We start from the raw sequence: 15758 nt of genomic DNA on the forward strand, positions 1-15758 counted from the left end.
AAAAGTGTTCAATTTTCTATACAACCAAACAAGGATCATCTGTGATATTATCCTCTGCTGTCTTACAGCTTTTTTTGTTTTTGTTTTGTTCTGTCTCACAACTTTTAAAAGAAGGGTGAGCATGGTGGCACATGCCTTTAATCCCAGCACTCAGGAGGCAGAGGCAGGCAGATTGCTGTGAGTTCAAAGCCGGCCTGGTCTACAAAGTGAGTCCAGGACAGCCAAGGCTACACAGAGAAACCCTGTCTCCAAAAGCCAAAAAATAAAAAATAAAAAATAAAAAAAGATGATGAAGATGACAACTACCTAGAAGTAATTACTAAAATGACTAAGAATAATCTGGCAAAAGAAATATTAGCTAAGAACTCAATATTGGTGTCAGTCAATCTGAGGAAGAGATCTAATTTATGCCACTGAAAAATAGGCATGATCTATCCCTTAGTATACATACTTAGATGAAGTTTATATTGGAGCTACTTAAATATGTCTTCTGTAGAGGGAATGTTCACAGTTGTACAAAATGCACATCTTTCTTTGTTTCTTTCCTTCTTTCTTTCTTTTTTGGTTTTTTGAGACAGGGTTTCTCTGTGTAGCCTTGGCTGTCCTGGACTAGCATTGTGGACCAGGCTGGCCTCGAACTCACAGGGATCCACCTACCTCTGCCTCCCCAGTGCTGGGATTAAAGGCGTGCGCCACCACTGCCAGGCGCACATCTTTATTAATCAATGGACAATTGTGAAATATTTTTAGCTACTGCATCCATGCTGATGATAGCTTCTCTAGGTGTATTTACCATGCTGATTATACTAGCTGACATCATTACTGCCATCAGCTGCATAAATGAATAGGCACATAGTACTTACCCACCACAATCCCACAGGTTCAAAACCAGGTTTCCCAGAAATCGAACATGAGAATGTTCTACATCAACTGGAAGATAAATGTTATAAATCTAGTATTTGTAGTAAACATAAAATTTAAGGCAAATAAACCACAAGCCCATGGTGTTTAGAAGGACCAAAGTGGAGTGAAATGCTCAAAGCCATAACAAGAAGGTGATTTTCCGTTTAGTCATGTAGTTTAGTGGCAAGGTGGGCACCTACACTACCCTAAGCTAAGGAATTGGCTCTTGTGTGAGTCATTTTTAAATTTCAGTAGTTTAGTACCCCAAGCAGAAACAATCTCCAATTATAATATTAATGTTAAAATTTAGCACGCAAGACAGTGACATACACCATTTAACAGAGATTTCCAAGCCCACTTTCTTTCACTAGCTGCCCCACAAAAATTAAAGACAGAAACGAACATAGAACAAACAGAAAACACAACAAAACTAACTACTATACTGACTTCCTGTTCAGTTAATGAGTCTACTGTTTTTTTTTTTTTTTTTAACTCTCCTGACCATATTCAATTCACTTTGAGTCCTTTGTAGCATCTCTTAGTTCTATTCTTTATTTTATAATCTATCACTCAACATGAAGGAAGGCCCTTGGCCTCATAGCTACACTACAAGAAAGCTCTACTTATTACATCATCCATTAGGCTATTGCAAGGTTCATCTTCTTAACACTACTTTGAACATATCACTCCCCATTCAAAACACTCCCAATGGCTCCTCCATGTTTAATGGGGGTAGACTCAAGGTCCTTCTCATTTTTACTTTCAATCTACCTTTATAATCCCCAGTAATTCACACTAACAAATCCTTTTACTTCAACCCGTTATGTTTTTACTCATAGTCCTCCCAGCCCTGCTACCTCCCCATCCCCCACCATATTTTACATTCAGGGGTCGCAAACTTGCAAAATCAGGCCATGTGAGCAAATCTATACCATTTAAGCTGGCTAAATATGAGGGTAAATATCTACCATGGTCTCACAGATGTGTGAGTTATTCAACTATTGTTCATTTTCCATGCAAAAGTATTGGCTTGGGTTTACTAGATCTTTATCATTTTAAATAGTAGCTTAAACGTTCCATGTTAATGAAAATTTTTACTTGAGATTACTACTTCCAATTTTTCCAAAACAATGCACAGGCCAAAGAAAACACATCTACAGGCCTTATCCAGCACACAGGCTGGATGTTTGCGACCTCTGCTTTATTGCTCCCTCCCACTATCCACTGCCTTTTCCATCCTTTGCTACAAAGCCCCTTCTTCCTTTCAAAGTTAATCCTAAAACCCAGACTAATTCACCCCTCCTCCAAAGGCCCTCCTTGCCTGAAAAAAAAATCCCAGTTACCATGAGCTCTCCCTCTGAACTCATTCAAACATTTATTAAGCAACTACTCTCTGCCAGGCACTAGAAACCTCAAGAAGGACTAATGAAAGAGTTTATCATGAATATTTCCCAAAGTCTAGCAATTTTATTCTATATAATTGATGGGATAGTTAACTCAGTCACATGGTGATCATTCTTATGGCTATCTCCAAGCTGTTACCCGAACAAACTGCTATCTACGTTTTTTACAATTTTATCTTCTTATGTATAGACACAAACCATCATGATAAAGTAAATCATATAGACTTTCAAGTCAAACAGACTTTAGTTTATATAACAGCTCTACCACTGTATGACTTTGGGCAAGTTGGGCTTTTAGAATTAGCATTCCCTTCTGTGAAAATAAGAAGGAAAGAGTGCCGTATTGACCTCACGGGAGTGCTGTGAGGATTCAAAAAGCTATGTACATAAAGTGCCTGGCACATAGCAGATGCTCAAACTACTTCCTTTTCCCCCTTACTTCCCCCTCCTTGGAAAAGGAATCATATCTTACATGTCTTTGTATTTCCAACAGAGTCTACGAGAGAGTAGGTGCTCAAACTGCTATTAATTTGAAGACTATGTATACGGTCTAGTACTAAAAAAAAATGGAAAGAAGTGCTACTGAGAAAGGGAAAGACAATAACAAAAGAAGTGACAGGATTCAGTGACATTTTAGATATGGGGTATATGGGATAGAAATCTGGTTTCTACTCCCATATCCCAGAAACAGTTCTCACCAAGTGACCAATGGCCCCATTGTCAAATCCAGTAGACTTTTTAGTCCTTGTCTTACTTTCTGCAGCATGACACTGTTGACTACTCTCTTGTCCTCAAAAATAATTCTCTTCTCTTGGTCTCTGGCAGCACATCTACAAAACTCTCTGGAAGATCCTCCCTCATGGGTTCCTATTCTTCTTTCTGTCCCGTAAATGTCAGGGTTCTTGGGGACTCCGATAGTGGCTACCTTCTCAAGGTTAAATAAGTGTCATAATCCTACATTTATAATTTAGATACTAACTAGGCAACATTAGTGCAGATTTCTCTATTTTCTGACTCATATACTATATGTCTGTACTGTAAGTATCCCAAAGTCAATATAGCCAATTAACACATCTCTCCTTTCATCCCAACCAATCTGATCCTCTTCTGGTTTTCTCCATCTTGGTGAATTTAACCAGCTGACTAATTTAAAATCTCTCATCCTTTCAGTCTTCTTTTTCCCTCACAACTCTCCAAGTTTCCCAGAAAGTTTTATTGACTCTGCCATTTAAGCATGCCCCCAACCCAGTAGCTTCACACCATAACTACCACTACCCTGGTACAAATAAAGCCCTGGCCAGTTCCTAAAGTTTTGAAAAACTATAGAAATTTACTTCTCACAGTTCCAAACTCTTGAGAATTCTGAGGTCCAGCCACCAGTGAAAACCAGGCTTATAGGTGGCACCTGTTTCTATCCTTGTATCACTCCAATCTGTCATCCATATTACAGATATAGTGATATCTCCAAATTACTGAGCTTTATAACATTCTTTTAAATGACCATGACTGTGCATGCATAACTGTATACACTGAGAAGGCCAGAATGGTAACCTCAGAAGTACTGATAGTGGTTGTCTCTAGAAAGTTGGCTTGACAACAAAGAACACAATAGACATCTTATACTTAGATAATGTTCAAAGCTTTCACAAATATTATTTTGAATTAAAAAGAATAACTGTGATCATGCTAGTTTTTTGTTTAAAACTCTCTCATGGGTTGACTACCTTTCTTGATATAGATAAGATATTTTATATACACACCTCATTTCCTGATTCCCTGTTAAATTTATGCTCCCTGTATGTCCCTCTGGTTCTCCTATTAACATTCCTGCTCTGTTATCATGAGATCAACTGAAAAGAATAAAAAAACAGAGCTTTGGGGAGTCATAGACACTTATGGGGCAGAAAGAAGAAAACATTATAATTAAGATTATCTTTTCTTTTTAAAGCAGGGAGGGGTAGTTAAAGACAATGGAAGAATCCGGGTAATAAAGCATTAAATAAAAAGCCAAGAGAACAGAATTGTGAGAAGACAGGAAACTTGGAGCTGTCAACAGTGTTTTGAGACTAAAATACTTCATTATTATTTTAGTGACAAATTTACCATTCCAACAAACACATTTTAACATCTAGCTAATAAATTACTATCATCATTTTTCTTTACTTCAAATTTCAAAATGCAGACGTTAAATTTAACAAAATAAAACGACTTTTTCCAGGAATGATAAACCAGGAAAACACACACACAACATTTTAAAAGTAGTATGCTTTTTACTACCTTTAAAGAAAATCAGTAACCGCATCAAAAAGGGATAACGAATAAAACGCAATGCACTACATGTATTCTGAACTACATTTAGCAACAAACACAGAACTTTCTTCATTAGTGACAAACTTGTTAATGATGATATGCTAAAACATTAAGACCAATATTTTTCATTATATTTTTTATTATCTTTAAGAACATTCAGGAAATACTAACCAAGTACCAATCAACTTTACTACATGAGATATTCTTAGGGGCAGGAACCCCATCCTACTGACAGCATCTGGCAATGCAATACTTCCAGATACATACTTGTTGAATGAATGGCCTATTTAAATGACTAGGATTATATAATTTGTACCATGCTGCTCATAATGATGCTGCTGGATTAGGCCAAAACTATTTTCAGCTGTATCAGTAATTCTGAAATTCTTGGATTCAGGGTAATAAACTAATTCTGCTGATCAATTAGAAACAGAGATACCAGCGGTACTGAGAAAAGATGTTTCAATCAAGTGTATAGAGTTTAAAGTATGAAGAAAAGGTCTTCCAGAAATTGATGAATAATGTTATATAGACAATGTAATATGGACAATATCACGTAATATTGACAAATTATTATTTGCCATAATAAACAGAAGAGTTATACTTTCATCATCTATTAGAATAAAGATAATATGAAAACTAGAATAAATGATAGCGGGTATAAGTTACAGTTGTTGAATAAGCATCTCTATTGTACTGAAAATATACAGATATTAGGCCTATATATTTAATCTGGAAGAGAAAAAAATTTAAATATATCAAATCAGGACATAAGACAGAAAAACATTTAGACAAGTGCACTTTCTAGAGGCTAGGTGTCAACTCTACAAGTGTGACAAGCCATAGGAAACTATCTTGATCAACATTTTTTGACAATGAATTCAAAATATAATTAAACCATGTCTGCATTCAAGTCTTATAAGAAAAAATATACCCCTACCCAGATCTAGCCAATGGACAGGACATTCTCCACAGTTGAGTGGAGAGTGGGATATGACTTTCTCACGTACTCTGGTGCCTCACATTTGACCATGTCCCCTGGATGGGGAGACCTGGTGGCACTCAGAGGAAGGATAGCAGGCTACCAAGAAGAGACTTGATACCCTATGAGCATATAACAGGGGAGGTAATCCCCCCTCAGTCACAGTCATAGGGGAGGGGAATAATGGGAAAATGGGGAGGGAGGGAGGAATGGGAGGATACAAGGGATGGGATAACCATTGAGATGTAATATGAATGAATTAATAAAGAAAAGGGAAGAAAAGAAAAAAATCTAGACAAGTTTGAAGAAATCTTTAAAAATTTTATGTCAAATGAGGAACCAGAGATGTTTAAAAGGTAAGGATAACACAATTGGGGAGGTAGAGAATGAGTAAGACAAACTAAGATATTAAGTATTCTCAAATATTTGTAGAGACCAGAAGAGAACCATAATAAAAAGAAAGAAATATAGACTTGGTCCTTTTTATCTAGGAAGTAGCTTTCTTTTACTTTTGTTTTTGTTTTGTTTTTCCCTCTGTGTAGCATTGACTGTCCTGGATTCACTTTGTAGACCAGCCTGGCCTCGATCTCACAAAAACCCGCCTGCCTCTGCCTCCTGAGTGCTGGGAATAAAGGCGTGCACCCCCAAGGAAGTAGCTTTCTAATCACCAAAACTGCTTGAGTTATCAAACTCTACAGTGTACTCCAAGCCCCACACAGAGATAAGGCTCCTTCTCCTTTGTATCCCAGAGTCTAGAACATAATGTCATCAAAACCAGATAAGGGCACCTTATAAAACAGTGCTAACATGTTGCTAAAAGTACTAAAGATGCTGGAAGGCCAGAGTGGAATCTGAAGGCCAGGCAGAACAATGCCCTCCTTACCCAGAAGCCAAGAACAAAGGCAGAATTCAGATGCTTCAAAGTAGGGCACTCCCAGGATCCCTGATTCATTGTTTTAGTAGCCATGATAGCCAAGAAAGTCTATACGAACATTCTAGCTATAAAGTTCAGTAAGATATTTCCCAACTCAGAGTATATGTATATAAAGAAAGAAAAACAGCAGAGTGCAGAGCAGGTATCCCTCTCCCCTTACTATCTCCAGGTTTGCCTTTTAATAAAGACAACGACTAACTCCTGCACTGAAAACATCTTAGGTTTTATCGCACACTAGTTAATACCTATGATTTCCCCTCTGTATAAAAAGTTATAAACAAGCACTCTCCTCACAAGATAAGCAGGCAAAGGGTCCCTATGCTTATCTATGAAACAGCAGGCTATATAAGAAGTTAGCTAGGAACATTCCACTTTGCAGGCAACCTGGAAAGGAAAGCAGCCCCCCAGGATAGTGAGCAATCGTAACCAGAATTAGGCCAGACATTCTGAGAACTGCAGAATGGGAAAGCATGCTCCAAAGCAAATTCATCAACCTGTGCATTCTCAAGCCACTGCGATCAAGTGTGTTATGCGGATTAATAGCCAAGGTCACCTCACTTTACAATAAGATGAAGCATCTTACTTGTTGCACCAAGTCGACGAGTGTCTCTGGCAATATAATTTGCAAAGATAATAGACCTCATGCTGGTCTTACCAGATCCACTTTTACCCATCAACAGCACCTAAGGACAAAGTAAGGACAAAAGTTAGCAAATCTAGTGTAAAGAGAGCCATTTTCCCTCTGGAACTGGCATTTTATAGAACCAATGACTAGTATGGCTACTTGTAACCAACAGTGATCCCATTCCAAGAGCCACTTACCTGCTGTGAGGTACACAGCATTTTAACAATACAACTGTGGTGAGTTTGTTATTAGACTTAATATTTATTTAGAACTACGGTAGAAAAGTATCACCTTAGTGGAAACCTAACCCTATTCTCTTATAATCAACAAGCAGATTCTAGTATACCTACTTTTCTGTTCAAGGTCAGTTTTTTTTTCCACTCCAGCCCATGATTTCATCTCTTCCACATAGGTCTACAATTTCCTTTCTGTCTCCTCCTCTTCTTCTTCTTCTTCTTCTTCTTCTTCTTCTTCTTCTTCTTCTTCTTCTTCTTCTCTCTCTCTCTCTCTCTCTCTCTCTCTCTCTCTGTCTCTCTTTTGGTTTTTCAAGACAGGGTTTCTCTGTGTAGCCTTGGCTGTCCTGGACTTGATTTATAGAATAGGCTGGCCTCAAATTCACAGAAATCCGCCTGCCTCTGCCTTCCAGGGTGCTGGGATTATAGGTATGTGTTACTAGGCCCAACTTCTGTCTCTTCTTTTTAAGTTTCTTATGCCCTAACAAAATTGGGCACTTAAATTACACCTAAGACCAAGCTTATTGCTGGTTGGTGGTGGTGCACACCTTTAATCCCAGCACTTGGGAGGCAGAGGCAGGTGGATCTCTTTGAGTTTGAGGCCAGCCTGGTCTACAATGTGAGTTCAGGACAGCCAGGGCTCTGTTACACAGAGAAACCCTATCTCAAAAAAAAAAAAAACCACCCCCCAAAAAAAAACCCAAAGAAGAAGAAGAAGAAGAAGAAGGAGGAGGAGGAGGAGGAGGAGGAGGAGGAGGAGGAGGAGGAGGAGAAGGAGAAGAAGGAGAAGGAGAAGAAGAAGAAGCTTATCTACATGTAGCTTTACCTCTTAATTCTCCTAACCTCCAAATTTTAGCATTCAGTCAATTTAACAGAATGCCTTATAGTCTCTCTGCTTTCAGCCATCTAGGGAGTCCTGACTCTATGTCTGTATCCACACTGTATTCTCTACCATCATTTATTCTTCTTTCTACTAAGTCCAACTTATCCTTCAAGACTTGGTTTCACCAATCATCTCGAGAATTTTTCTGGAGCTGGGGATGGAGCTTAGTACTAGGGTACTTACCTAATCCAAGTGAAACCCTGCGTTCAATCCCCAGTGTCCTCCCCACAAAGTTTCTCTGACCCAAATACCAAATGAGGCCAGCATTTCTCAACCTGTGGGTAGCAACCTCTTTGGGGGGTGGTGTCAAACAACCTTTTCACAAGGGTCACCTATGACCATTGGAAAACACAGATATTTACAATTTACAGCAGCAGCAAAATTACAGTTATGAAGTAACAACAAAACTAATTTTATGGTGCTGGTGGTGAGATCACCACAACATGAGGAATCCTATTAGAGGAAGCATTAGGAAGATCTAGAACCACTGCCTTAGGCTGACAGGTATCTCGCCTGCCCCCCAGTGGCACTACTTTGTCATTGCAGACCATAAATCTCTGCAGTCTCTCCTTTTGGTAACTGTTTCACAAGACTCTAAACTCTTGAAGGACACAGGAAGCATCTTTGTATCCTTTGTATCTCCAGGGCCTGATATATAAAAAAAGAAGCTTGAAATATACTCAGCAAATAATGAACAAGCTATTAAAATAAAGATACAATGACAACTATCTGGTTGAAAGCAAGACCTTACAGCCATCTTTTTTGTGTTAGCATTTAACACAAGAAAAACACCTGTGAACAATGCCACATATTCTTACACTAGGACACAGAGTAAAATGACTTTCAAAGAGGCCTTTCAAACACCAAGCTTATGAAATACCGTTCAGTTAACTTTCCTTTCCAAATGAAAGGGCTACTTATTTTACCTTCCAGCCTAAGATATTTTATTGAAATGTCTGATTATAAATATAAGGACATTAATGAAAACATATTGGAAATGGGCTTATTCAATCCAACAATTTAGATATATAGCTTTACCTAAGAAAATGTAATTTATTAGCTAGTCTAAAATTAATATGGAGGTTTTCCCTGTCCTTTGCAAAAAAATTAAGTAAATGATGAATGAAATTAACTAAAAGTTAATTAAACAACAACTGTATATATTTCAGATGGAGGCTGGCTGTGGTGGCACACGCCTTTAATCCCAGCACTCAGGAGGCAGAGGGTGGAGGATCTCTGTGAGTTTGAGGCCAGACTGATGTACAAAGCTAGTCCAGGACAGCCAAGGCTACCCAGAGAAACCCTGTCTTGAGAAACAAAAACAAACACAAAAACATTTCTGGGGGTAAAACGGATCCTTTAATGCATGGATATTGTAGAATGATTAAATCAAATGAATTTTTGCCCTTTCTTTTCACAGTTCTTTAAGATTTTCACTGAATCTAGTTTTTGCTCCTAATTATGTAGAGATTTCCATCATTTTTAGGCATCCTTGTTGATAGCAACATTAGACATTCATCAAAAACATCCTCCTAGCCAACTTGAGGCCCAGAATTAAATTGTAGATGAAGTCAGGCTAGAAATATTAGACCTTTCCATGAAAGGGCGAGGGTAATTATATTTGTGCTCTCCAGGGAGCATACTCATGCAAACTTCCCAATAGCCCTCCGAGGGTTATTACCAGCCCTTTACAAACGACACTAAATCCCCAAAAGGTCAAGAAATGTGCTTCAGAGCAACATTCTTAGGGATACTGTCTAAGTCCCAATATAAAAGTGCAAAGCAAAGAACATCCAATTCTAGCTAGAAAAAATAATGCGTGTAACATTTGACTTGGGTTAAGGAATAAATGTGCACATGGGGCTGTGCAATATTTGTATATGGCTTGTCTCAGTGAGATTAACTTTAGACAAAGTAAGTCTGACATTAAATAAAGGGATGAGAGTCTAAAAGACCACATAGGTTATCACCGTAGTCCAGAAAAAGACAGATTTCCTGAACTGCAGCCTCTTACCTTGTCCTTCGTGTTTTTGCTGTACCTAACACATCTTACCTTTTTCTTCATGGCTGCATTTGGCATTGCCCACCTGTAGATATAAACCAAAAGATAGTGTCTCCATGACCTAGTTGCCTTCGAAATAATTTTAAAAAGTAAACAGGGTGCTGCAGAAGAATACTCTTTAAAACAGCTAAGTACGTATGAGACCTCGTTTCAGAAGTTTTCATGCTCCTAAATTATAAAACCGGGTTTATGTTCCCTGTTTCCTTCGGAAAGCCCAGGGGATGCTTCCTAGGAAGACATATTTAGGAATATAAACCATTTAAATACAAGATTTGGTATTTTGTCATAAAACTGAAGCAATGCTGTGGGTACTTCTATACACCAAACGATATTTTCATATACTGTTTGGAATACTATTTTTAAAATTCAGCTTCTTATTTTTCAAGCCTGGAAGCATCTTTGGACCTTCAATCGTCCTTCCAAGCTATATTTCATTCATTAAAGGCACAAAATACATATAACGCAGCTCTCAAATAGGCATGTTGCACTATACGTCATTGGTCAGCAAATGTCTGTCCTCTCCCTCTTTTTTACCACCAACAAGGTGATATCATCAAATCACCTTAATAGAAAACGCAAAACAACACAGAACTGTCTCAATTAGAACACTACGCATAAACCAGGAATCTCAGCTCCAAGCAAAGGGCTGTTTCTGTTCTCTTTTCCGTTTTTTGTTTTCTGTCATCAAGGGCATGATGCCAATCAATCCTACTGGTAAATTAAAGCAATTTATCACTGGAGGTTAGGGGCTATTGCATTTCACAATACACTTTACAATTAGCACGCCCTCCCTCCCAGGTACCACATAATAAATACCCTTCACCCACCCAAGCGATCCTTCGGGTTCCCCCAGTGGAGGCTCCACTATTGGGCTCAGGTTCTCTTTCTCCGTCTTTTTCTCAGAGTCAGATTCTTCCATCGCGCAACAAGTCCTTCACAGCGCCTTCTAAATCCGCAGTACTCTTTTCTTCTGGCTCACCTCCTCTACTGCCTATCTACGCTCAGTGCCTGCAACCCGCGGGGCCTGCTCTACCCCTGCCTCCGCCTTTGTCCACTGGGGGGCCGCTTTTCCCACAGTTACCTTTACCGACCCGAACTTAGTCTCAAGGCAGGGCCGAGCAGGCCAGCCCAAAGGAGCAAGCAATTCAGTGCATGCAAAGGAAGAGATGGAGGAGAGGGAGGGTAAGGTGGATGAGGAATTGGTCCTGAGTTTGGGCCTTACTCCCCAAGGTCTCAAGACCCAAAGGTAACTTGGTCCGCTTCTGTGCAGACTGCAAAGGCTGAGGTAACGGAATGAGCTGACCCGAGCTGCAGAAGCAAAGCGGTCACTGCCTGGTGGCTCCTCCCGACCTCGCCGCCAGTCAGAATCCGCCTGAGGACGCCTTTACTTCCGCGCCCGCCCTTCAGGAGTGCTGGAACCTCACCGCAACCACGCTACTGCAGCCCGGGATCACGTGGGAACCTGCCGTAGTCCCAGGCCTGTCACGTGCCGCTACCCTTTGGGGGTGGCGGGAGTGCTTGGAAGAATACCATAGAGACTGCTCTAGGAAAGCCAGAGTGCCACCCGCCATCATGTGGCAGGGGCTCTCATTTCCGCGCCATAGGCCCTTAGGGCGGCCCGCAGGCTCTGTGAAAGTGATGGACGTGGCCCCACCCACCCACTGCTCAGAGTTAAAGGAGAAGGTTGCAATTCCAGCACCTGCAAGCTAGCTGTTTTTGCACTTTATGCTTAGGGTTGTGTGCAGAAAAGGCTATTGTGGTAACTTCCTTCCGTTAGTCCTTATGACATTTCTAATAATTAAAAAAAAAATCAATACATCTAAAGTGCTTTAAACTGCCTTTCACATAGAAAACTCAATAAGTTGTTATTGCCAAGACCAGATACACACACAGGACTTTAACACATTCACCACTTAACATTCAAAATTGCAAATGTATTTAAATATTTTAAATTAAGTGTAGTACTTTTACACACAGAATTTAGTATGGAAAATAAGTTCTCATAAGGAGTTAGGAAAGTATAAAACTGATAACAGAGCATGTTTACTATATTTGGGTATAGAGATTGCCAGAAACAAGACGCCAATTAATAATTCAAAATAATTGCTTCTGGAGTGCAGGACAGAGAGTAAGAGGTGACATAAAGGGAGTGTTAATTTTCATCTTAAACCCTTATGTATTAAATACAAATTACATACACATTATGTATATGCACACATTACTCTGATAAAAGGTAGCAAAAACAAAACAAAAACAAAAACAGCCATTAAACCTTTCCTTTAATCCCAGAACTTGGGAGGCAGAGGCAGGTGGATCTGTGAGTTGCATGCCAGCCTGGTCTAGATAGCATGAGTTCCAGGACAGCCAGGGCTACACAGAGAAAAGAGAAAAAAGAAAAGGTAGCAAAAGTATTGTAAGCTTCCACCAACCCTAGCTGGAGTCTTGTACAGTCCTTCCTCCACACAACTTCCATGCCTCCTGAAAAGAAATCCTCTATTGGAGTTACTCTTTTGCAGCCCCAATACTACCATCAGCCTCCTCCCATCAAACATTAACTGCCAAAAGGGGAGAGAGGGACCCAGCAATGACCAAAACAAATGAAAAGAATTAGGATAAAACTATATGTCATCTAAAACTTGTGGAATACATGGCACTGGAGAGATGGCTCAGTGGTTACGATCACTGTTTGTCCTTCCAGAGGACCGGGGTTCAATTCCCAGCAGCCACTTAGCAGCTTACAACTGTCTGTAACTCTACTTCAAGGGGATCCAACACCCTCACGTAGACAGAGCATCAATGTACATTTACTAAATTAAATACTCTGTTAAAAATTCGATGTTAGAAAGCCTGGTGGTGGTACATGCCTTTGATCCCAGCTCTTGGAAGGCAGAAGCAGGTGGAACTCTGTAGGTTCAAGGCAAGCCTGGTCTAAAGAGTGAGTTTCAGGACAGAGAAACCCTGTCTGGAAAAATCAAAACAAACAAAAGCAAAAGACATAGGAATACATGTAGATCAAAGGAGAATAAATAGTAGAACATATTTCATGCAAATAAACAAAATGAAGCTGAGATGACCACATTAATAGCTGATAAAATGACATCAGCTCAAGCCTAAAACTCCAACTTTGAATGCAAGCTATGAAAGAGACATTATCCAATGATAAATAAGTGACTCTACCAAGAACATGTAACAAATATACATATGTATGCACCAAGCATCCCCTAAATATATGAGGTAAATTTCTACAGAATTGAAGAAATAGACAAGTCCAAATAAATAGCAGTTATAGACTTATATACTTAATTTAAAAGCAAATTAAACAATCAGAGAGAAGATGTATGAAGAAGTGAACTTGAGAGAAACCATAGACCACCTGGCCTAACAGAAATATATAGACTATTTCACCCAACACAGTCCAAATGTTCAGTTTTTCACTTGGCTAAAGCATGTGGTCAAAGGTAGGCCATATGTTTGACTATGTCCAGCAAAAAAAAAGTTGAAAAAAAAACTAGCATTGGAATAATAAAAAAAGCTTTTTTGATTACAATGTAATAAAATGAGAAATAAATTTCAGAGGAAACACTAGAATGTATTGAAGTTTGTGGAAAGTAAACAACAGTCTTGAACAGACACTGGTCCAAGGAGAAGTTTTTATTTTATACTCATTTGCAGTTCCTTGGTAGCTCTTTAGTTTTCAGCATTCCTGCATGAATGAGTCAGTATATAGGGATGGAGAGATGGCTCAAAGGTTAGGAGTGCTGCCTGCTCTTCCAGAGGTCCTGAGTTCAGTTCCAGGCAACCACATGGTGGCTCACAACCATTTATGATAGAACCTGATGCCCTCTTCTGACCAGCAGGTGCACATGCAAGCAAAACACTGTAAACTTAATAAATGAGTGAATCTTTAAGGAAAAAGAAAAAAAAGATCACTATGTATTTGCTGAGTGTTTATTATGTTCAACACAGTGTTCCAGACAGCAGGTTTAATCCATTTGGTGCCTGTGTTTTGCTTTAGTCTCATATTTTATTTTTTGCCTTTGTTAGTGTCAGTTTTTAAAAAAATACCTGTGGTGTGCCTCTTCCTTTTCTTTTCTTGTCTGTTTGTTATGTTTCTACATGTGAATTTGTGTTTCCCCTTTGATAATCTTGACACTTTTTTTTCCAGTTGTAGCTGGTGTGGTATCTATAACTTTTCACATTTAAGCCTCTGTTTAGTCAACTATTAGTTATTAGGAAATACCTTTTAACTTCCACTTGAAAGGTGATGAAATATATGTCTTGTTACCTATTCTTCTGCTTGTTGTATTATCTTGATTTTGGCTTTTCTAGTGTCCAAATTTACCCATTTAAATTAACTGGGCTGTTTTTGTTTTGGAGACAGGGTCTCACTGTGTTGCCCAGCCTGGTTTTGAAGCCATCTTCCCGCCTCAACCCTCCAAATAGCTAGAACTGCAAGAATGTGTCGCTGAGCCCAGCTAAACAAAGTTTTTTTAAATAATGTGTCTAATTGGTACTTGATTTAGTTTCTGTCCTGGCCCTTTGTAGTGTTGGGACCAGGCTATTTGTCTCACTCTAAGGTACCCTGTATTGCAGAAAATAGTACTTTTCCAAGCAGCTGTCTCTATGCAGATCCATACTCTACACTATCTGTTAGGCACCACCTATCTAACTCAGACATTTAAATTTAAAGAAGATTGTAATCATATTAAGTTTCTTTTCTGACTACTATGATATGACACTCGAAATAAGCAGCAGAAAGAAACTAGTAAAAATCCATAGGTGTGTGAAAATCCAACAGTGCACTCATGTGTATACCCAGTGAACAAAGAGGGAATTACAGGAGAAAACCAAAATGATGTTTATAGCAAAAATGCCTACATTAAGAAAGAAAATAAATTAACAAAATGAAACAACCCCATGTTCCTTCTCAAGTAACTACAAAAAAGTTCGAAGTTAGAGGCATAGTTCCATCTAGTAAAGATCAGAGCAAACCATTGAAATACAAATAAGCGAAACAATACAAAAGCTCAACAAACCTTTTAAACTTAAGTCGAAGTAGCAATCCTTTAGCTAGGCTAATTAAAAAATGGCCCCTCCTCCCCCAACCCTTAAATTGTAAAGGAAACAGGAGCGGCTACACCTGACACTGCAGAGAGCCAAAGGCTTATAAGAGATTTGCTGTGAACAATTTTAGGACAATAAACTGAATACCCTGGACAAAATGGATAGATCCTTTTCAAATTGTTTTCTTTTTCTTTCTTCTTTTCTCATACAATACATTCCCCAGCACAGCCTCCCCTCTTCCCAGGTTCCCCTCTCCCAGCCTCCCTTCCCCCTGCTCCTTTGTTTCCCATCAGAAAAGAACCAAACAATGTGTATTCTTAGAAATACAAAAGGGAAGCAGGAGGAAACAGACCATATGA

General features: G+C 39.1%; 1 protein-coding gene across 3 annotated transcripts in view; it reads right to left on the bottom strand.

The window, feature by feature from the left end:
• The window catches only part of Rragb (Ras related GTP binding B), a 52125-nt gene extending 40179 nt beyond the window's left edge, over nt 1–11946 (bottom strand). Inside the window, exons 1-5 of one of the 3 annotated variants that reach the window (XM_051142494.1) lie at nt 11163–11946; nt 10327–10360; nt 7116–7215; nt 2779–2862; nt 864–930 (exon numbers count right to left, since the gene is read on the bottom strand). In XM_051142494.1, coding sequence (XP_050998451.1) covers nt 864–930; nt 2779–2862; nt 7116–7215; nt 10327–10360; nt 11163–11254 — 377 coding nt within the window. In that variant the 5' untranslated portion in view covers nt 11255–11946. The remainder of the gene's footprint in view (nt 1–863; nt 931–2778; nt 2863–7115; nt 7216–10326; nt 10361–11162) is intronic. The other 2 variants (XM_051142491.1, XM_051142493.1) reach the window with 2 other exon arrangements.
• Between the last annotated feature and the right edge of the window lie 3812 nt (nt 11947–15758).

This window comes from Acomys russatus, chromosome X (genome assembly GCF_903995435.1).
Source record: "Acomys russatus chromosome X, mAcoRus1.1, whole genome shotgun sequence".
Classification (NCBI taxonomy): Eukaryota; Metazoa; Chordata; class Mammalia; order Rodentia; family Muridae; genus Acomys; species Acomys russatus.